General features: G+C 52.4%; 1 protein-coding gene across 1 annotated transcript in view; it reads left to right on the top strand.

Moving 5' to 3' along the window:
• eif2ak3 (eukaryotic translation initiation factor 2-alpha kinase 3) overlaps positions 1 to 20118 on the top strand; it is a 43660-nt gene extending 23542 nt beyond the window's left edge. Inside the window, exons 3-18 of the mRNA XM_030355839.1 lie at positions 1700 to 1894; positions 2865 to 3004; positions 3677 to 3971; positions 4552 to 4720; positions 5948 to 6070; positions 6527 to 6649; positions 7855 to 8090; positions 9185 to 9297; positions 10464 to 10586; positions 12299 to 12445; positions 12978 to 13488; positions 14623 to 14796; positions 17477 to 17650; positions 18376 to 18477; positions 19133 to 19195; positions 19813 to 20118. Coding sequence (XP_030211699.1) covers positions 1700 to 1894; positions 2865 to 3004; positions 3677 to 3971; positions 4552 to 4720; positions 5948 to 6070; positions 6527 to 6649; positions 7855 to 8090; positions 9185 to 9297; positions 10464 to 10586; positions 12299 to 12445; positions 12978 to 13488; positions 14623 to 14796; positions 17477 to 17650; positions 18376 to 18477; positions 19133 to 19195; positions 19813 to 20001 — 2877 coding nt within the window. The 3' untranslated portion in view covers positions 20002 to 20118. The remainder of the gene's footprint in view (positions 1 to 1699; positions 1895 to 2864; positions 3005 to 3676; positions 3972 to 4551; positions 4721 to 5947; positions 6071 to 6526; positions 6650 to 7854; positions 8091 to 9184; positions 9298 to 10463; positions 10587 to 12298; positions 12446 to 12977; positions 13489 to 14622; positions 14797 to 17476; positions 17651 to 18375; positions 18478 to 19132; positions 19196 to 19812) is intronic.
• Positions 20119 to 22583: the final 2465 nt, after the last annotated feature.

The following is a 22583-nucleotide window of genomic DNA, read 5'->3' as shown; positions in this document are numbered from 1 at the left end:
AGAAGAAGTGAAACGTCTTGTAAAGTGTTCCATTAAACCTTCTAATTAAGTAAAACACCAGTCTGGATACCTGGCGCTCCACCAGCGAATAAAACAGAAACTAGGACTTCCAGCTCAGTCAGCCATTGATTCCTGCTCTTAAGTGTGTGTGTGTGTGTGTGTGTGTATGTCTGCGTTTGTGCGTGCGTATTTCTGCGTGTGTGTGTGTGTGTCTGCGTGTGTTTGTGTGTGTCTGTACGTGTGTGTGTGTGTGTGTGCGTTTGTGCGTGCGTGTGTGTGTGTGTGTGTGTGTGTCTGAGTGTGTGTAAAAGCATAAGATTAAAATGATTTAGTGATATAATCGCTCTGTGTGGCTCCCCCTCTCAGTGCTGACCTGCTCCGGCGGTTAAATCAGGATTAGGCTCAGCTGGCTCGCGGTCGGACGGTGATGTCATCCTGGCAAGACCCCCTGCTGTTGGCACACACACGCATGCATCAATACACACACACACACACACACACACACACACACACACACACACACACACACACACACACACACACACACACACACACACACACACACACACACACACACACAAAGACAGACACGCATACACAAAGAAAGACACGCATACATTGACACACACACACACAAAGACAGACACGCATACATTGACACACACACACACACACACACACACACATACAAGCACACACACACACACACACACACACACACACACACATACATACATACAAGCACACACACACACACACACACACACGCACACGCACACGCACACGCACAGGTGCAGGTTAATTAGTGGGTGGGACCTGTAACGGTCTGAGGTCTCTGTGTGGACGCGGGCCAGAAATCGGCCTCTCTGGAACGTATTAGTGTCGTTCGGGGCACTTAGTTTCTGTCGGACCTCCCGAGTCAGGAGCACTTTACTCAACTCCTCGACCAATAGGGGGCTGCGAGGAGGGAGGGGGGGCGGGGCTCGGAGCCAGCAACACCGTCTGTTACGTAACGGCCCTGAGACACGCTGACTGCACAGAGAGTGCAGCGGCAGAAGGAGCCTCTTGAGGACTTTGGCTCGTTGCCCGTCACCGAGAGTTTCCCATTCGAGGCGGGTTACCATGGCAACAAATAGTTCCATTCAGCTAGTGTAGCCTTGCTGTAGCGTGTGTGCTCAGTATCACAGTGGGGGGGGGGGGGGGGGGTACGCTCATAAAACAAACATAAAACAAATGGACAAAGTTGTGAGTTTAGCTTTATATCCTCAGTAGTGGGAGACTGACGCCAAAGGGTTGCAGATGAAAGGCAGTAAGAGCGCTATTTATTCTGAAGTGCCCTCTCCTCTCCTCCTCCCCCCTCTCCTCTCCTCCTCCCCCCTCTCCTCTCCTCCTCCCCCCTCTCCTCGACTTCTCCTCCGCATCTTACCTCTCCTCTGCTCCTTCTCTTCCTCATCCACCCAAACCTCGCCTCTCCTTCCTTCTCTTCCACCGACCTTACCTCTCCCTCTCCTTCTCCTCCACCCTGACCTCCCTTCTCCTCCTCCACCTTAAACCCTCCTTTCTTCTCTCTTCTCCTCCACCCTAACTTCTCCTCTCCTCCTCTTCTTCCACTTAACCTCTCCTCCTCCTCCTCCTCCTCCTCCTCCTCCTCCTCCTCCTCCTCCTCCTCCACCCTAACGGCTCTCTCCTCCACCACCAGGTGTTTGGGAACAAGATGCTGATCCCCTCTCTGGACGGGGACCTGTTCCAGTGGAACCGGGACCGGGAGACCATGGAGGCGGTGCCCTTCAGCGTGGAGTCCCTGCTGGAGTCGTCCTACCGGGTGGGGGAGGACACGGTGCTGGTGGGGGGGAAGAGCCTCACCACCTACGGCCTGGGGGCGTACAGCGGCAAGGTAGGACCACCAGTACACCACCACCAGGACTTTAGATCCACCATCACCCAAAACCAGTACACCACCACCAGGACTTCAGATCCACCGTCACCCAAAACCAGTACACCACCACCAGGACTTCAGATCCACCGTCACCCAAAACCAGTAAAACACCACCAGGAATTTAGATCCACCGTCACCCAAAACCAGTGCAACACCACCAGGACTTTAGATCCACCGTCACCCAAAACCAGTGCTGCTGTACCATGATGGAACCAGTGTCTGTGTGCTGTACAGTGAAGAGTACTACGGTAGTATGACGGTCATTACAGGGATCTACTCCCAGTTAAGAAGTACTGAGCCTGAGCCCCAATGTCCTTGAACGATGCCAAACCCAGTAGCAGATCCTTAGTAACTTGATCTGCATTCACTGGAACTGACTGATTGTTGGGGGATTTGGGTTTTGAACACAGACGAGGTGATGGCAAAACAAAAGGAAAGAACGGATAACAAACGACAAATCCACTACACATGGTTCCTCCTGGTTCCTAACGGTTCCTGTCAGTTCCTTAGGGTCCCTAATGGTTCATCCTGGGTTCTCACGGTTCATCCTGGTTCCTCCCGGTTCCTCCCGGTTCCTCACGGCTCCTGTACTCTGCTGCCTTCCCGGTTCTTGCTGATTCCGATCGTTTCCTGTCAGTTCCTCACGGTCCCCCATTTTTATTTTATTTTTATTTTTTTGCTTTTAATCCTAATAACCTTGCTTTCAATGCTTATTTTTAGTGGATCCACTTTTTTATGTTTAGCCTGCATGTCAAGCATATCATGATATGGCAATAGGCGTGGAACTCTGTACAGGTCTGCAAAGCCTTCGCTCACGCCTCGCACAGATGTTGTATTTGTGCCAAACACAGTAAACTCTGAACTCCTCCGGGTTCCCAACAGTTTCCTCCCAGTTCCTCACAGGCCGCCGCGTTCTGTTGTTCCTCAGCTGCGGTACATCTGCTCCACGGTGGGCTGCAGTCGCTGGGAGGAGGAGGAGGTGGAGGCTGTGGAAGGAGAAGACGTTCTGCTGCTCCAGAGGACCCAGAAGACCGTCCGGGCGGTGCGACCGCGCTCGGGGCTGGAGAAGTAAGGCTGGTCCCTCCGCTCGTGGTTTTGGATCTTTGGACAGGAATACAAACGTTTTCCCACGAGCGGGATTTCACTCTGGAGTGGGAGACGTAGCAGAGGATGTACGAAGTGGTTCCTAGTACAGTTGTTAGGATGACAGTATGAAAGTTATTTTGATTATTTGAGTGTTTACCATCAGAGTGATGGTATAAAAGTTGATTATAGTTTAATGATCATGGGGCCACACACAAGAAGTAAAAGTTAGTTAGCCAAGTTAGCTCATTGGTGGTTGTGAGCATTAACTATGGCTATAACTAGTACCTGAACTATTACAAGGAATATAACTAGGACTGGTTCTATAAGTAGGAATATGGCAAGTCTATAAATAGGACTAGGACAATAAGTAGAACTATAAGTAGGACTAGAATTAGATCTATAAGTAGGACTAGGTCTATGCCAAGACTATAACTTGGACTAGAAGTAGGATCAAAAGTATGACTGACTATGCCAAGACTATAACCAGGAATATAACTAGGACTATGCCAAGACTTTAACTAGGACTAGGACTATAAGTAGGACCAAGACCACGACTATAACCGCCACCGTCACCATGACTACGTCCAGCACAGGAGCCTGTATCCTGAGCCCCTCCCTCTCTCTCTCTCTCCCCCCCCCCCCCCCCCCCACCAGGTGGAACTTCAGCGTGGGCAACTTTGAGCTGAAGTTCGTCCCTCAGATCCAGTCGGGCCTCCACTTCCTGGAGGGGGGGCTGGGCAGCGGGGACTCGTGGCGGGAGGAGAGGAAGGACAGCCAGCGGGTCATCACGGAGGACCCCCAGAAGGGGCCGCGGGAGGGGCCGCAGCAGAACCCCCGGCCCCTGGACCTGGACCTGGACCTGGACCTGGTCATCAAGGTCTCGGTGCCGGACTGGAAGGTCATGGCCTTCAGCACCCAGCCCAGCGGACAGCTGGTCTGGGAGCACCAGGTGGGTTCGCCGGAGACGACGGCTCTTGTGCGTCTTTATGAATGTGTATCGGTATACACGTGAGTAAAGAAGTGTGTCTGCGTTTGATATGTAGACGTACTTCTCTACTCAAAGCTTTGACACCCACATGTCCATAGGGGAGCGAAGCTGCAGGCTGAAAATGAGTTAACACATGGAAGCTAGAATCTGCCGACACATTGAAGTTAACACACGGAAGCTCAAATCACCTAACACATTGAGGCTAAATAAAGCTCCCACATATACGCTCAAATCAACTGATGTGTATCGGCTAACGTCAGCTAAATATGGGAGCTCATAACCGCTAAGCACTTATGAGCTAACAACAGCTAGCATGTTGGAGCTAACGTCGACTATGGCATACATGCTAACGCCAGCTAACATAGGAGCGAATAAATATACGTTCAACTGCGGCAAGTTGTGGTCAGAATGCTACCATGGTGCTAAGTTTAACGTGTGTGTGTGTGTGTGTGTGTGTGTGTGTGTGTGTGTGTGTGTGTGTGTGTGTGTGTGTGTGTGTGTGTGTGTGTGTGTGTGTGTGTGTGTGTGTGTGTGTGTGTAGTTCTGCACGCCCATCGCTTCGGCGTGGCTGGTGGGCGGGGGCAAGGTCACACCAATCAGCTTGTTCGATGACACGGCGTACAGCAGCCAATCAGACATGGAGGAGGAGGAGGAGGACGATGACATCATGGAGAAGGCCAGGGGAGCCACGCAGTCCAGCGTGTACCTGGGTAACACTCACACGCACACACACACACACAAAGACACACGCTCGCAGTTGTACCATGCACTCACACACACACACAGACATGCTAACACACAAATGCACATTCACCTGCTCACACACACACACACATGCACACATGCTCAAACACACACACACACACGCACACACACATGCACACATGCTCAAACACACGCACACACACACACATCCTCAAACGCACACACATCCTCAAACACACGCAAGCACACAAATGCTCACAAACAGAAACGCTCACCTTTCCTCTATTTGTTATACACTTACTTTTTATTATTATTATTATTATTATATTTATTTTTTATTATTCAAGTCTCAGCTTCCTACTTGTGTTTCTTATATACCTTTACATTCTCTTATATTGCACTGTTGGAGGAGCCCAAGACTAAAGAATTTCAATGCCAGCGACTGCTCTGTAATTGTTGTGCATATGACAATAAAACCATCTTGAATCTTGAATCTTGAATCTAGAACACAGTGCAGTTCAACAGCGAATGAAGGACCTTCCTTCTAGTTTGAATAACATTTCCTCGGACCGTTCGGGGAGGAGTGTGTTTCGAATTTGAATAACACTTAAATGAAACCCGGACAGAGAAAGAGCTCTCTCCCTGTTTAAACAACGTTTCATTGGACCGTTAAAGCCGGTTCCTCTAGTGTAAATAAAGTTTAATTGAAGGGTTAAATGAGGCGTGTGTGTGGTTCTCGTTTAAATGAAGTGTTATTGACTACAGTGGTTACACTGAACCGGCCTGTTGTAGGGCAGCTGCACAGGGACGTTTAAACACAATGAATCGAATGTTTGGATGCTTGAACAAAGTTGTATTGACTTTGTTAAGAGGGGTGTTTGAATAAAGTTATATTGAATGTGTTACAGAGGTTGCGGTCTAATAGTCTTTCCTGCTGAGGAAGGATCCTAACTGAGTGAATTGACCCGGAAGTATCTAATTTGCAGCCAGGATAAGAGCGGTTTGAATCCTCTAAACGCTAAGGAAAGGAGCTTCCATGCTCCCTTCTTATCTCCCTAGGCGTAGGGTACGCTCAAGCATCCTTTAGGAAGGGAAAATGTGATAGTGCCGTCCCACCGAAACATTTAAAGCGACACAACATTCAGCCCTTCCCCTAAACAAACATACAATTGTATTAGGTAACACAGGGACGTAAAGGGATGTTTGCATAAAGTTTGTCTTGAATGTTCCAGGGATGTTCCAGGGCCAGCTGTACCTTCAGTCCTCCGTGAGGATCTCGGAGAAGTTCCCCTCCAAAGCTCTGGGGGAGAAGGAGGTCATCCCCCTCCCCACGGTCAAGTGGAAGCCTCTCATCCGTAAGTTCCCATTGGCTGGGCGTTAATGAGACACAATGTGATTGGCTAAACGATTATCATCACATCAAGCTCTTATTCTGGAAGTAGTGTGGTCGATGGGTATCTCTTATTTTGGAATGAGTGTGATCGATGGAAAACTCTTACTGTGAAAGGAGTGTGAGCGATGGGGAGCTCTTATTGTGAAAGGAATGTGATCAATGGGGAGCTCTTATTGTGGAAGGAGTGTGATCGATGGAAAATTCTTAGTGTGAAAGGAGTGTGAGAGATGGGGAGCTCTTATTGTGATATGAATGTGAGCGGTGGGGAGCTCTTATTGTGAAATGAATGTGAGCGATGGGGAGCTCTTATTGTGAAAGGAGTGTGAGAGATGGGTAGCTCTTATTTTGAAAGGAGCGTGAGCGATGGGGAGGCCGTGCTGTCTGGTTCTAACCGGTCTCTTCCCCCCCCCCCACCCAGACTCGCCCTCCCGGACCCCCGTGCTGGTGGGCTCGGAGGAGTTCGACAAGTGTCTGGACAACGACAAGTTCTCCCACGACGAGTACAGCAACGGGGCGCTGTCCATCCTGCAGTACCCCTACGGTAGGGCTTTTACTGTGAAACACCACTCATCTTTAACTGTGAAACACCCTCCCTGTCCTTTGTTTATTAGCCCTATGGCAGGGCTTTTACTGTGAAAGACTCTCCTTCTTTTACTGTGAAACACCCTCCATGTCCTTTGTTTATTACCCCTATGGCAGGGCTTTTACTGTGAAACACCATCCATGTGTTGTGTATAAGTAACCCTATAGTAGGGGGCTTTTAAATGTCCTTTGTAGAAGAACCTATATGATAGGGGCTTTTACTGTGAAACACTATCCATGTCCTGTGTAGAAGCACCCCTATGGTAGGGGCTTTTACTGTGAAACACCATCCACGTCCTGTGTAGAAGCACCCCTATGGTAGGGGCTTTTACTGTGAAACACCATTCACGTCCTGTGTAGAAGTACTCCTATGGTAGGACTTTTACTGTGAAACACCATTCACGTCCTGTGTAGAAGTACTCCTATGGTACTCCTAGGGCTGTGAGACAGCCCCATGCAGTGCGTGTAATGAGTGTGTGTAATAAGTGAGTGTAACTGAATGAATGAGGAGCCGATGTAATTAGTGAAGTATTATTATGCTCGTGGTTTGCTTTGAAGTTATTTTAAATTAAAATAAATGGTTTTCTCTGTACTTATTCTACTTCTTGTGTCTCCTACTCTGTCTGTCTGCCCTCTCTCTCTCTCTCTCTCTGTTCCCCCCACTCTCCCCTCCCTCCCTCCTCCTCTCTGTGTCCTTCTCTCTCCTTACCCCCCCTACCCTCCCCCTCTCTCTCCCATCCCTCCCCTCTCTCTCCCATCCCTCCCCTCTCTCTCCCATCCCTCTCCCTCTCTCTCCCATCCCTCCCCTCTCTCTCCCATCCCTCTCCCTCTCTCCCATCCCTCCCCCTCTCTTTCACATTCCTCCCCCTCTCTCTCCCTTCCCTCCCCCTTTCTCTCCCTTCCCTCCCCCTTTCTCTCCCATCCCCCCCCTATCCCATCCCTCCCCCTCTCTCTCCCATCCCTCCCCCCTCTCTCCCATCCCCCTCCTCCCTCCCTCTCCCATTTCTCTCCCCCCCTCCCAATCCCTCCCCCCCTCTCTCCATCCCCCCTCCCCCCTTCCCCCTCTCTCCCCCACCCCTCCCTTCTCTCTCCTCCCTCCCATCTATTCCCCCCCCTTCCTCCCCTCTCTTCCCCATCCCCTCCCACCCCCCCCCCCCCCCCCAGACAACGGCTACTACTTCCCGTTCAGCCGGCGGTACCGAGGGAAGCGTGACGGGGCGGTGAGCGTGATCCGGCCGGCGGACGGCGTCGGCGAGGGCCCCCAGCGCCGGCGGAAGGACCCGGTGCTGCTGCTGCCCTGGTGGAAGGAGATCCTGGGCACCATCGTCTTCTGCATCGCCGCCACCACCTACGTGGTGCGCAAGTTCTTCCACCCGCCGGCGCCCGCCGCCTACGCACGGGTAAGACCCCGGCCACACACACCTGGCCACGCCCCCACACACCTGGCCATTGATCACACACCTGGCCCACACACCTGGCTCGGTCCACACACCCCTGGCCCCGCCCACACACCTGGCCACGCCCACACACACCTGGCTCCGCCCACACACCTGGCCATGATCACACACCTGGCCCACATACCTGGCTCGGTCCACACACACCTGGCTCCGCCCACACACCTGGCCATGATCACACACCTGGCCCACATACCTGGCTCGGTCCACACACACCTGGCTCCGCCCACACACCTGGCCATGATCACACACCTGGCCCACACACCTGGCTCGGTGAACACACATCTGGCCCCTCCCACACACCTGGCTCCGCCCACACACAGCTGGCTCCGCCCACACACCTGGCCCACATACCTGGCTCGGTCCACACACACCTGGCCCCGCCCACACACACCTGGCTCTGCCCACACACCTGATTCCGCCCACACACCTAGCTTGGTCCACACACCTGGTCACGCCAACACACCTGTCGTCCTGGTCCATGTTAGGTCCTTTCTTATTCTGTTTGTTCTGATGTGTGACTCAGTCCGGGCTGTCTGTGACTTTAACAACATATACTCGAAGTTCCGGCCTATTTTAAGTTGAAACAGAGAGAGGAAATAGACACCCCATGAACGATTAGCAAGCTTTAAGTAAAATCAATACTAAAATCATTAACATCAATGAAGAGCTACTATACTTATATAGTGATGTATTACTATGGCAAGCGTTTCCTTTTGAAGTTATTTTAAATGAATTAAAAAACAACGGTTTTCTTTGTAGTTATTTTAATCTCCCTCTCTATCGCTCTCTCTATCTAGCACTCTCTCTCTCTCTCTCTCTCTCTCTAATGGTGTTCAATTTGCCCCAGCTTCCCTGCTGTGGCTCTTAAAGTCAGACCAATATGGTTATCATGTTGTATTTCTTAACTCGTTGAGGCACGCCCGCGCGTGTCACCTGACGTGGTCACCTGACGCGGTCACCTGACGTGTCACCTGACGTGGTCACATGACGTGGGCGTGTGTTGTTGATCATGTGACCCGTGTGGCCGTGCTTCACAGCAGCGGAAGGAGTCGGAGACGCAGTGCCAGACCGACGCCAAGTTCGACCTTGCGGTGGTGGAGACCAGGGAGATGGTTGCCATAGAGACGCGCTCCAGCGAATACGTGTCCAGGTGGGTCGAGGAGCCGAACCCCGTCCCGCTGCGAGCCCGGGGCCCGCGACGGGTTTTACTTTCTGCTGGTTCTACTTTGCTCTGTTTGGGCTGCCTCACACACACACCCTCACTCGTTCATCACTTTTTCATTCACTCTTCCATTCACTCGTTCACCCACTCGTTCGCCCCCTTGTTCACTCACTTGTTAGTTAGTTCGTTCGTTCGTTCATTCGTTCGCACACTCTCGGCACAGACGCTCTCCCCCCCCCCCTCCCTCAGTCAGTCCTCCCCTTGTTCATTCAGTCTCACTCATTCACTCACTCTCACTCTGACATTTCATTCACTCACTCACTCACTCACTCATTCAAGGGGCACACACGCACTAAACACACAGACACCCACCCATCCCCTCACCAGCCTGCTGGTGAGTGAGTGAGCGTGTGTGTGTGTGTGTGTGTGTGTGTGTGTGTGTGTGTGCGGTGCGGCAACAGGACGGGGGGAGAGCTGTTACCATGGTGACCGCCGGTCTTCCCGCCGCCCGCCTCGGCAGGACTCTGAGACAGATGGGCCCGGGCCGGCCCCCGCTGCTCGCGCCTGATTGGGCGACTGCGATGAACGTTTGTGCGTCAAAACCGGAGTGACCTTGTGTCTCCAGCTGGGGCCACGCCCTGCAGTACCCCGGCCGCCACTAGGGGGCGCGGGGGGGCCCCCCGGGCGCTGCCAGGCCGGCCCCTGCAGACGCCACATGGTTACATTCATGAGAAGAGGGTCCCGGTCCGGCCCGGGGGGAGACGGGGGGGAGATGGGGGAGACGGGGGGAGACTGGGGAGGATTCTATTAGTTTCCACCGTGGGAGATTCGGCTCCTTCTTTGTAGTTTCGATCCGAAGTCGAGGAGGCACACGCGCGCAGTTACGCCATGCACACACACGCGCGCGCACACGCATAGACACAGCCTACCCTGTCCAATCCTCGCGTTACAGAAGAAGAAGAAGGAAAAAAAAGGGGGATCGCTCTTTGAATATTCATTCAATCGTCATTCGTCTTGGAAAGTATCAATATTGTCTGTCTCCATACGATTTGGGAATAGAGTGGTTCTGTGTTCACGGCTCACTGTGCTGTTGAAGATCACGATGATGATGATGATGATGATGATGATGATGGTGGTGGTGTCCTTCCTCCCAGGTACCTGACGGACTTCGAGCCGATGCAGTGTCTGGGGCGCGGCGGGTTTGGCGTTGTGTTTGAAGCCCGCAACAAGGTGGACGACTGTAACTACGCTATCAAGAGGATCCGCCTGCCCAACAGGTACACCTGTCTGGGGATCACCTGTCTGTGGTGCACCTGTCTGTGGTGCACCTGTCTGTGGTGCACCTGTCTGGGGATCACCTGTCTGTGGTGCACCTTTCTGTGGATCACCTGTCTGGGGATCACCTGTCTGTGGTGCACCTTTCTGTGGATCACCTGTCTGTGGTGCACCTTTCTGTGGATCACCTGTCTGTGGTGCACCTGTCTGTGGTGCACCTGTCTGTGGTGCACCTGTCTTTGGCGCAGCTGTCTGGATCACCTGTCTGTGGCGCACGTTTCTGTGGCGCACGTGTCTGTGGCGCACCTGTCTGTGGCACACCTGTGTGGTGCACCTGTCTGTGGCGAACCTGTCTGTGGATCAGCTGTCTGCCACATACTTGTCTGTCACACACCTGTCTGTGGTGCAGCTGTCTGAGGTGCTCCAGTCTGTGGGTCACCTGGCTGTGGGTCACCTGTCTGTGGCGCAGCAGTTTTCCCAGATATGCATGGCATAGTTGCACAGGTAGATCTGTCTGAACCCTCAGAGGGTCTAAAGGTCCTTAGTTTACAGACTCATCAACAAGCTAATCGTTTGTAGCTGTAAACAACATAGCGTGGCGCGATGTACAGACTCACCTGGCCTTGGACTTATATAACCCACAGATGATCATCTGAGTCAGACAGAATTATACAAAGTTGGTTATAATAAAAAGGGCTACAGGCCAAAAATGATTGTGCTATATTGCGAGAATTCCTTAAATTGTGATTGGTTCCTGACTCCGGTTGTGTGACTCTGGTTTCTGCTGACTGCTAGCAAAGTACAACTCTAAAGCTTCACATTTCAAATTCCCCCTGGAACCTGCCCACCTCCTAGGAGTCTAGAGAGTACCCCTAGATTATCCCCCTAGGGTTTTTCCTGACTGGGTGCTGGTCCTGACTCTGGTACTGACGGGTTCTATGTTCCTGACGGGTTCTATGTTCCTGACGGGTTCTATGTTCCTGACGGGTTCTATATTCCTGATGGCATCTGTGGTCCTGACTGGTCCTTTGGTCCTGAGGTGGTCCTGACAGGTTCTTTGGTCCTGACGGGTTCTCTGGTCTTAAGGTGGTGCTGTGGTCCGGACTTTGTTCTGTGGGGTGGTCTTGGCTGTGTTCTGGGTGCTTTGATCCTGACGGGTTCTGTGGTCTTGGCTGTGTTCTTGTTCTGTGGTCTTGGCTGTTTTCTTGTTCTGTAGTCTTGGCTGTGTTCTTGTTCTGTGTTCCTGACGGGTCCTATGGTGTTGACTCTGGTCCTGATGGGTTCTGTGGTGTTGACTCTGGTCCTGATGGGTTCTGTGGTGTTGACTCTGGTCCTGACGGGTTCTGTGGTGTTGACTCTGGTCCTGACGGGTTCTCTGGTGTTGACTCTGGTCCTGACGGGTTCTCTGGTGTTGACTCTGGTCCTGACGGGTTCTGTGGTGTTGACTCTGGTCCTGACGGGTTCTCTGGTGTTGACTCTGGTCCTGACGGGTTCTCTGGTGTTGACTCTGGTCCTGACGGGTTCTGTGGTGTTGACTCTGGTCCTGACGGGTCCTGTGGTGTTGACTCTGGTCCTGACGGGTTCTGTGGTCTAGACTCTGGTCCTGACGGGTTCTGTGGTCTTGACTCTGGTCCTGACGGGTTCTGTGGTCTTGACTCTGGTCCTGACGGGTTCTGTGGTGTTGACTCTGGTCCTGACGGGTTCTCTGCTGCAGGGAGGTGGCCCGGGAGAAGGTGATGCGGGAGGTGAAGGCGCTGGCCAAGCTGGAGCACCCCGGGATCATCCGCTACTTCAACGCCTGGCAGGAGACCCCCCCCGAGGGCTGGCAGGAGGAGAACGACCAGCGCTGGCTGGACGCCAGGTACCCCCCCACACCTCACGTACCCCCTAACACTTACCCCTTCACCACTCAATTACCCCCTCACACTCACCCCTAACCCTTTATCTACTGCCTCCCCCTTCACGTACCCCCTTATACTTACCCCTTCACCACTAAGTACCCCCTAGCACTTACCCTTTCACCACTCAAGTCCCCCCTTACACTTACCCCTTCATCACTAAGTACCCCCTAACACTTACCCCTTCATCACTAAGTACCCCCTAACACTTACCCCTTCATCACTAAGTACCCCCTCACACGCTGCTCTGCCCCAAAGCTCTGCACTAGGACTTCTCCCCTGTAGTGACTCCTGCCGACGTTGTTCTCAGCCTCTCTTTGTCTGACGTCTCATTCAACCGAAGCGTCCGCTGAATGACTAAATGTGAACGTGAAGCGTGACCTGGGCTCCCCAGATCCACCCCAGCCCCTGCGATAAGCAGCGCGTTGTAGAGCCGCAGCGCTGCCGCTCCCCGTACCTGCAGCACTAAAGCGCCCGCTCTCTGCCCATCTGCAGTACCACCGACTGGCCACTGACGCTCCCCGACCACCTGGAGGCGCTGTCGGTCAAGGTGCCCGTGTCCAGCTCCGTCTCGCCGGCCGCGTTCGGGCCGGGCGGCGACACGTCGGCCAGCGCGGCCGGGGGTCCCCCCCGGGGCCCCGAGGACAGCCTGGCCTCGGAGCAGGACAGCCAGGCCGCGCCGGAGGCCTCGGACACCCCCCACTCCTTCGAGCTGTGCCCCCGGCGTTGCCACGGCGACTGCACCTCCTCCTCCTTCGACATCGTGTTCGAGGACTCCGGCTGCGACCGCGACGCCGACGGCGAGGGGGGCGACTCGGTCTCCGAGGGCAACAGCCCCGGCACGCTGACGGAGAAGGCGGACAGCTCCTCCTCCACCTCGTCTTCCTCCTCCTGCACAAGGGGTCTGGAGAACGCGCCGCCCGCCTCCTCCTCGCCCCCCAGGCCCAACTCCCTCGCCCTGGCCATCCCCGCCCAGACCCCCGCCAGGAACCAGCCTTCGCCCAAGGTCAGTGGGTCACTTTGAACTGAAACGTGTACCTGGAGGGTGTTACCATCAGGTGTGGTAACAGGTGTGTTTGTGGACTCAGGTGTTCTGTACAGGTGTGGTAACAGGTGTGTTTGTGGACTCAGGTGTACAGGTGTGTTTGTGGTCTCCAGGTGTTTCTATACAGGTATGGTAACAGGTGTGTTTGTGGACTCAAGTGTACAGGTGTGGTAACAGGTGTGTTTTTGGACTCAGGTGTTCTGTACAGGTGTGGTAACAGGTGTGTTTGTGGACTCAGGTTTACAGGTGTGTTTGTGGACTCCGGTTTACAGGTGTGTTTGTGGACTCCGGTTTACATGTGTGTTTGTGGACTCAGGTGTGTTTGTGGACGCCGGTTTACAGGTGTGTTTGTGGACTCAGGTGTGGTTACAAGTGTGTTTGTGGACTCAGGTGTTCTGTACAGGTGTGGTAACTGGTGTGTTTGTGAACTCGGGTGTGGTAACAGGTGTGCTTGTGGACTCCGGTTTACAGGTGTGTTTGTGGACTCGGGTGTGGTAACAGGTGTGCTTGTGGACTCAGGTGTGTTTGTGGACTCGGGTGTTCTGTAAAGCTGTGGTAACAGGTGTGTTTGTGGACTCAGGTGTTCTGTACAGGTGTGGTAACTGGTGTGTTTGTGAACTCGGGTGTGGTAACAGGTGTGCTTGTGGACTCCGGTTTACAGGTGTGTTTGTGGACTCGGGTGTGGTAACAGGTGTGCTTGTGGACTCAGGTGTGTTTGTGGACTCGGGTGTTCTGTAAAGCTGCGGTAACAGGTGTTTTTGTGGACTCGGGTGTGGTAACAGGTGTTTTTGTGGACTCGGGTGTGGTAACAGGTGTGCTTGTTGACTCCGGTTTACAGGTGTTTTTGTGGACTCGGGTGTGGTAACAGGTGTGCTTGTGTACTCCGGTTTACAGGTGTGTTTGTGGACTCGGGCGTGGTAAGTTAACAGGTGTGCTTGTGGACTCAGGTGTGCTTGTGGACTCAGGTGTGTTTGTGGACTCAGGTGTTCTGTAAAGCTGTGGTAACAGGTGTGTTTGTGGACTCGGGCGTGATAACAGGTGTGCTTGTGGACTCAGGTGTACAGATGTGGTAACATGGGTCACTGCGGTCTCCAGGTGTACCTGTACATCCAGATGCAGCTGTGTCGTAAGGACACGCTGAAGGACTGGATGGCCCAGCGCTGCAGTCCGGACCAGAGGGAGCGCACCGAGTGTCTGGAGGTCTTCCTCCAGATCGCTGAGGCCGTCGACTTCCTGCACAGCAAGGGTCTGATGCACCGAGATCTCAAGGTAGACACTCACACCCTCACACTCATTCACACGCACGCACGCACGCACCGTAGAAAGAACATTTCCATTGACCTTTACTACGGTTTATTATTCATAACCTCAACTAACCAGGAGTAAAACTGAGCTAAACATCACCTCCTTCATGTAATGCCGCTTTTCCACTGCATGGTACCAGCTCGACACGACTCGATTTGACTCAGCTCGCATTTTTTGCGTTTCCACCGCGAAAACATGGTATCTGGTACCTGAAGTGGCTGCTTTTTCTAGTACCGCCTCGCTCTAGGTTCCAAGCGGCTGAGCCGATGCTAAAAGGTGACGTCGGCAGACGGCCGGCCACTGATTGGCCAGAGAGTGTGACGAAGTCACGAGAGCGACAATGCAACCATGCTTGTAACAGCCATAGCAGCGCCGCAGCCAACATATTCCACTTCTTCAACATGCCAGCTAATAATAGTAATGTTATCGATGTCCTCCATTGTTGTTATGTGTGTTCTGTCCATGTGTGGGTTGCGTAGGTGTTGTTTGCGTCGCGTACAAAAATACGTCACGGCCCTTTCGCGCAGCCGACCCCGCCCACGTCCAGGAGGTACTATTTGCGATGGAAAACGACCCGTGCTGCTGTCGAGTCGAGTCGAGCTACATGTGCGGTGGAAAAGCGGCATTAGTCTTTCTCACCTCTGGACACTCTAAGATTTTCCTCTTTGCCGAGACTTTATTAGTTCAGATGTCCTCAGATGCTACGGGGAAATAATTGCAGTGTTAAAACAGGAGGAATTCAGCTTAGAGCTGTAATAATTTGTTAATAATTAAACGCCTTCAGTGAAGCCACGGTAGCCCATTAGACAAAGTACTCACTGAGACAGCGAGCGGACAGTGAAATAAATGAATAAATGTACAGCTTCTACGGCTAATCTCTGGACAGCGCGGTCGGTCAAAAGTGAACCTGGACCTGATACAGCGAGGTTCGGAGGCCTGGGGTTCTGTGGTTTTGGGGCTAGGCATTACTCGGAGAGGGGTAGAGGCTCAACACGAATGTTTATATGGTGTTGTCTTGACCGCTTGATGTGTAGAAGAAGGAACCGCATCGAGCGGCAGGAACCAGTCAGAACTGGTGTTAGAACCACAAATGTGTGGTCTAAAGAGGAACTAATGTTAGCTTCACTATTGTTTGGTCCGATGAGGAATTAATGTTATGTTTACTACCTTGTGGTCAAATTAGGTAAAAGAAGAACGGATCAAACCTGCAGATGCTACAAAGCAGATTAGCCTACGTTAGCGTGCGTCCCATGGTTTGTGTGGTTAGCATGGTTAGCATGGTTAGGGTGGTTACCATGGTTGGTGTGGTTAGCATGGTTAGCATGGTTAGCGTGGCGAGCATGGTAACCGCACAGGCCCAGTTGTTCAGGCGCCAATTAGACGTGGACCCCTGGTGGATCAGTCCCAGGGTCCCACCATGCGACCCGACCCAACGCCTGTGAACTCCAGGGGGAAAAGTGTCCGAACCTAGGGACCCCTCCCTACCCCCCTCCAGGGACGGTTCTCGGTTACCTGGTCATCGGTGCCCAAACGGGCAGAAGCTTAATGTAGCACGGAGCGGCGAATCAGAGGCTAACGAGGCCTGCACACAGCCCAGACTCAAACCACTCTCGTCTGACCCATTCGGCGACAGAAAGGTTGCATTGAAACACCGCGAAGACTACTGCCAACTACACAGTAACGTGTACGTCCTGTGCTCGCGCGAGATGCCTGCGCTTGTCCCGTGCTGGTAGTCCACCCCTCCCTCAAAGACGCCGCGCTGATTCACTGGTTGTGTGCTAGCAGTACACAAAAAATTCGAAATTCGCTTTGATCCTCCGACGCCAACGCTCTCCGACTTTGCACGTTGAATCGGACCAGACCACCGTTCGCGCCGTTCCGAAAGCTTTCGGGCCAGTGTGTTCCACGCGTAAAGGTTGAGTCAGCGATTCTAGGCCGAAACATAATTCAATTCATTCAATTTTATTTGTATAGCCCTTAATCACCATTACAGTCTCAAAGGGCTTAACAGGCCAAATATTTATGACGCCCCCCGTTTACCCAAGCCCCCACAAGGGCAAGAAAAAACTCCCTTGAAATAAGCAAGGAAGAAATCTTGAGAAGAAACGCTTAGTAGGGGATCCCTTCTTCCAGGGATGGTCAGGAGAGCAACTGGTGCCATAATTGACATACAGGTAAATACATGCACATCATATTAAATTGGTGATGTGGTGCTGGCCGGTTAACCATGAGGAGAGTCCAGGGATCCAGTCCAGTACCCGCAACACGCTAGAACAGACAGAATAGTGAATTAGAACGGCAAAGTACGTCTGAGCTTTCCTCACGATCCGCTAGCTGCCCGCCCCATAAGCAGGCCGTCAAAGAGACGCATCTCTGTAGGAAGCCTTTGCTCCGAGATCGCACACAAAAACAAATGGCACTAGCAACCACTCAAAACCAAAATAAATAGTATTCCAACCAATCACCGACAAGGGGCGGGTGTTGTGGGGTTTCGCGCTGCGTTCGTGGTCGTTTTTACTGGATGCACGAAACGCGGAAGGTAGGGGCTCTGTTTGTTTGGGATCTGGCTTCAACTACCGACAAAAGTGCCGTCAGCCAACATCGCTGACACGACCTTTGACGTGCGGCTTGTGTTTGCCCGCAGCCGTCCAACATCTTCTTCACCATGGACGATGTGGTGAAGGTGGGCGACTTCGGCCTGGTCACGGCCATGGACCAGGAGGAGGACGAGGACGAGCCGGCCCCCCTCACCCCCATGCCCGCCCTCACCCGCCACACCGGCCAGGTCGGCACCAAGCTCTACATGAGCCCCGAGCAGGTGAGAGGGCGTCGGCATGGCGATGAGAACCTACGCCAGGGGGAGGGGGAGGGGGAGGGGGAGGGGGGAGTGGAAGGATGGGAATGGAAACGTTTTTGTCGATGATTGTTGGAATATGTTTTATTTTTTTTTATTTTTTTTTATTTTTGGGAGATGTTCAGAGACCGGAAGATTGATTCTGACCAAAACCCCAGAATTTGAAAATTGTTGAATAGAAATAAAAACGAAAAGAGGGTTAAGTTCTCTGATCCTCCTAACCTCCGTTCTGTTAAATCCTTTAAACAATATGTTTAGCCAAATAATAGATAATTGAGTGTAGCTAGCAAAGATGCTACATCTTCTTCATGTTGCTTATTCTATCTCTTCAGCAGTTTATCTTAATTTATTAAAAATAATCCACTTTCAGTATTACATATGAGACTAAAGTCCCAGCACAAATATAAAACGCATATCTCATCAAAATATCAGGCGCAAACGCGGCCATATGCCGACCATATCTGGCTCTCTGGCGCCCCCTGCTGTTACCAACCGGCAAGCTGCTTTATTAGACCGTGACAACGTTTATAGAGCTCTTAACTGCTAGGAGGAAAACAAATGCATTTGTCCCGACAAATCAAATCCAAAGCAGATGATTCAACCAGTGGTAAAGATTACGATTTACGATTGTGTTGATGTGTTTGCTCAGTGCAAAAGGTGACTGTTGTGCGTTGTGTTGTGTTGCCCAGCTGTCGGGGAACTCGTACTCGCACAAGGTGGACATCTACTCCCTGGGCCTCATCCTGTTTGAGCTGCTCTGGCCCTTCAGGACACAGATGGAGCGGATCCGGGTTAGTAACCTCTCCCTATATCCACTCCTAGAACACCCCTAGACCCATCCCTAGAACCCTCCCTATATCCACCCCTAGAACCCTCCCTAGACCCTGCCTAGACCCTCCCTAGACCCTCCCTAGACCCGTCCATAGACCTGTCCCTAGACTAGAGATCATGTGTAATGTGCACATGGAAACATGCTGCAAGTATATTACATGCATCATACATATATATTCACACTTAACCTGATAATCTGGTGAACCTTACAGATAATGCATATATATACATACATAAACATGGTGTACCTTTACATATTATATAGTTAATAATTATACACAGACTTAATATGTTAATCTGCTGAACCTTTAAATATTATATAGATGATATATATATATACCGTAACATTTTTGTGACTTATTTCTTTATCTACCTTATTTTTTATCATCACCTAGCACTGTACTTATTACCCACTTACCGCCCTATGATACTTGTTATTTCTAACATAGTGCAGCACTTACTGCCTTATGAATATTGAATCAATCCTCCAGATAATATCAAATCTCCCTCCGAGCAGCCATTGTTTTCTACCAGCTATAAGCCTCGGGACGTCTTTGTCCTCTAGACAAAGGTATGCTCGCTTCCAACCAGGTGTTTACTTCCTGTGCCCAATAGACGCTGACGGAGGTGCGGGCTCTCCAGTTCCCCGACGCCTTCTCCAAAAACAACGTTCAGGAGGTGAGCGACCCCCTGGCGCCCCCTAGTGGCGGGCTGAGGTATCGTCGCTGTCTGCCGCAGCTAGGCTGAGCTGGCAATAGCAGACGTGACATGTGGCCCGCGGTTAGAAAAACATGTCTCCAGTTATTTTCTCGAGCCAAATATGGAAATGAACAATCGTTAAAACAAACGATGACACGGTAGTGCTTGTGTTACATACTCTGTTCTCCTAATTTAAATTGAATTTGAATTAAATGAAACCTACTTTACATATTTTAAATGGGTGTCCTGTTCAATGGCGCTGTGACAGACGGTTTGTGTTTAACCACAATCCAGTAACTATGTTTACCTGTTCGTGTAATCTGATTAGCATAAACCCTCACTAATCTTTCCTGTGTGTGTTTGTGTGTGTGTCTCTCTCTATTTGTGTGCATGTGTGTGTGTGTCTCTATTTGTGTGTGTGTGTCTCTATGTGTGTGTCTCTGTGTGTGTGTGTGTGTGTGTGTGTGTGTGTGTGTGTGTGTGTGTGTGTGTGTGTGTGTCTCTGTGTGTGTGTGTGTGTGTGTGTGTGTCTCTCTGTGTGTGTCTCTCTGTGTGTGTGTGTGTGTGTGTGTGTGTGTGTGTGTGTGTGTGTGTAGCTGGGCATGGTGCGCAGCATGTTGTCCTGGAACCCCTCGGAGCGCCCGGAGGCGGCCGACATCACGGAGACCCCCCTCTTCCAGGACCTGGAGCTGCCCTGCCGCCCCGCCATGAGGCAGCGCTCACGCACCTACAGCGCCTCCTCCATGGGCCGGCCCGCACGCCAGTCCTCCTCCTCCTCCTCCTGAAGACCACCTCCTCCTCCTGAAGACCTCCTCCTGAAGACCTCCTACTGAAGACCTCCTCCTGAAGACCTCCTACTGAAGACCTCCTACTGAAGACATCCTCCTCCTCCTGAAGACCTCCTCCTCCTCCTCCTCCTCCTCCTCCTCCTCCTCCTGAAGACCTCCTCCTCCTCCTCCTCCTCCTCCTGAAGACCACCTCCTCCTCCTCCACCTCCTCCTCCTGAAGACCGCCTCCTCCTCCTGAAGACCTCCTACTGAAGACCTCCTCCTCCTCCTCCTCCTCCTCCTACTGAAGACCTCCTCCTCCTCCTCCTACTGAAGACCTCCTCATCCTCCTACCCCTCCTTAAGACTGCCAATCCCCCATCTCACGCCCCCTTATGATAACCCCGCCCCCTTATTATAACCCCGCCCCTTATGATAACCTCACCACTTGCTCTAAGCAAGGCCGTAACTGTAGTCCCGCCCCCTCTTTCTCTTATCATCGTTTGTTAGGGCGCACTGAAACCCTCACTGTAGTACACCCCACCCCCACCCCGGCGTTGACCGTTTGTTCTAACACTGCCCCTTAATCTGGCCACGCCCACTTACTCTAGCCCCGCCCTCTTACTCTAGCCCCGCCCCTTACTCTAGCCCCGCCCTCTCTACTTTAACCCTCTGTTAGTTGAAGACTCAGTTTGGGTCTGGTACTGGTCAGTACTGGTCGTACTGGTCGTACTGGGACAGCACACAGGCATTACTGCCAGCTCTACTTTCTCCCGGTCCTCCGCGTCAGTATCCAGCGATGTTCCAGAACACAGCAGAACGTTCCAGCTCCCTCTCCCATTCAGACAGTATTCCCAAAGGTTTCAACGGTTTCCTCCTCATTCTGGAAAACTGCCACTGGCTGTGAACGCCCGATCCCTGGGTGTCGTTTTCTATTGGACCAGGTCGCCTGTCTGACTATGACCTCACTTCCTGTCTGACTATGACCTCACATCCTGGCTGACCGGGACTCCCCCGTTCCCACACGCCTGAGTATGCCTGATTTGGAAAGACCAAAAATGTACCACCCATCTTTTTAAGACCCTTTATTACTTTTTTCAATCTTTTTTGGACACACCTTTTTTGAGGTTTTTCTAAAAACGGGCGATTAATCACGTCTTAGTGGAGCGGTTTGGGATGAGGTGACTTGAGTTGTGACTGACTCCCATTTAAACCAATCCCACACGGTCCCGCCTCTTTTTTTTCTTTCGCTGCACGGCCCCTGATTAGCCGAGACCGAGGCCGGGAGGCGGGGCTAAAAAGATTGCAGTAGCATGAGCTTTGTGTACATAGGACGATGGACCAGGTGAACCTTCTCTTTGTTAGCTGGTTAAAGAGCCAAGCGGGTTAACCCTTCTCTTTGTTAGCTGGTTAAGGAGCCAAGCGGGATAATCTTGTACATAATAACATTTTGCTCTGTTACTGAGCAGTGGCACAGCCCTGATGCATTGTGGGAATAAGGAAACAGGGGGGGTTAGGGGCGGGGCTGCGTTTAACGCATCGATGAATGTTGGCCTGTGCCTTCCAGACTGGCTCAACCCCCCCCCCCCCCCCCCCGATGGGGCGCTTGTTTCGCCACCGCCCACGCTGCCAGGTGGGCGGTGCTTGCCTTGGCGCGGCGTGCGGGGGGGAGGAGCTCACCAAAGAGGACAACGAGCACGCCTCCTCTCTGTAGCGCCTCCCAGTTCAGTACGCCCCCCCCCTGCGGTGCCTAGCTCCGCCCCTGAGGGGGCAGCGGTGGTAAACACCTCCCCTCTGCGCAGCACCGCCCCTCAAATCAAACCCACCAGAATGAGCTCTGATGTGGTTGTTCTGGACTGGGTGCGCCGGGGGAGAGGTGGGGGGGGTACGCACCCCGGACCTAGAGGGAGACGACGGTGCAGGTCGGGGGTGTGTGGGGGGGGGGGGGTCCACTTCCTGGTCCACTTCCTGGTCCACTTCCTGGTTTGACTGGAGAACGCGGCGGCGGGTGTAAAGTGCTTGAATGATTGTACTTTTTCTACCAACTACTTTTTTGGGGACACTGCCGTTTTTTTCGGGAATACGTTTCTGCGGTTTTCATTTTTTCATGACTGTAACGTTCTGAATGAGACGGTCAGCTGTTCTGTCCGTCTGTCCATCCCTCTGTCCGTCCGGCCCCATTGTAGATGACTCATAATCAATGTGATCGATCGCTTGTCAAGGCACAAAACACGATTCGACTTATCAATAAGGGGACTTTGAGAGGGGCACTCCGGATCGCTTCCGCTGCATTTAGTTGGCATGGCAACGCCCGTGCCGGGCATTTCGACGTGGAAGCCGGGAGCTGAATGACGCTGATGAGCCAATTCCTTCTTTGGGTGCTTTTTTGAAGTCCTCGTCGTCAGGGAATACTGTGACAGCCAGACCAAGGGAAACGATCGTTGGGCTCTTGCATCGATTAGCCGTGTCTGTGCCTCGCGCGTCCGAGCCATCCCCACTGTTTAACCCCCCCCCCCCCTCCCCCCCAGGCCTCACTAGCCGGGCAACGATGACGGCCTGTGTTCCCCAACTGGACTTTTGAAAACTGTACATATGTTGATT

The sequence above is a fragment of the Gadus morhua genome, chromosome 5, assembly GCF_902167405.1.
Source record: "Gadus morhua chromosome 5, gadMor3.0, whole genome shotgun sequence".
Lineage (NCBI taxonomy): Eukaryota > Metazoa > Chordata > Actinopteri > Gadiformes > Gadidae > Gadus > Gadus morhua.
The sequence above is the reverse complement of the archived record's forward strand: the minus strand, read 5'-3'. Positions and strand labels throughout refer to the sequence as shown.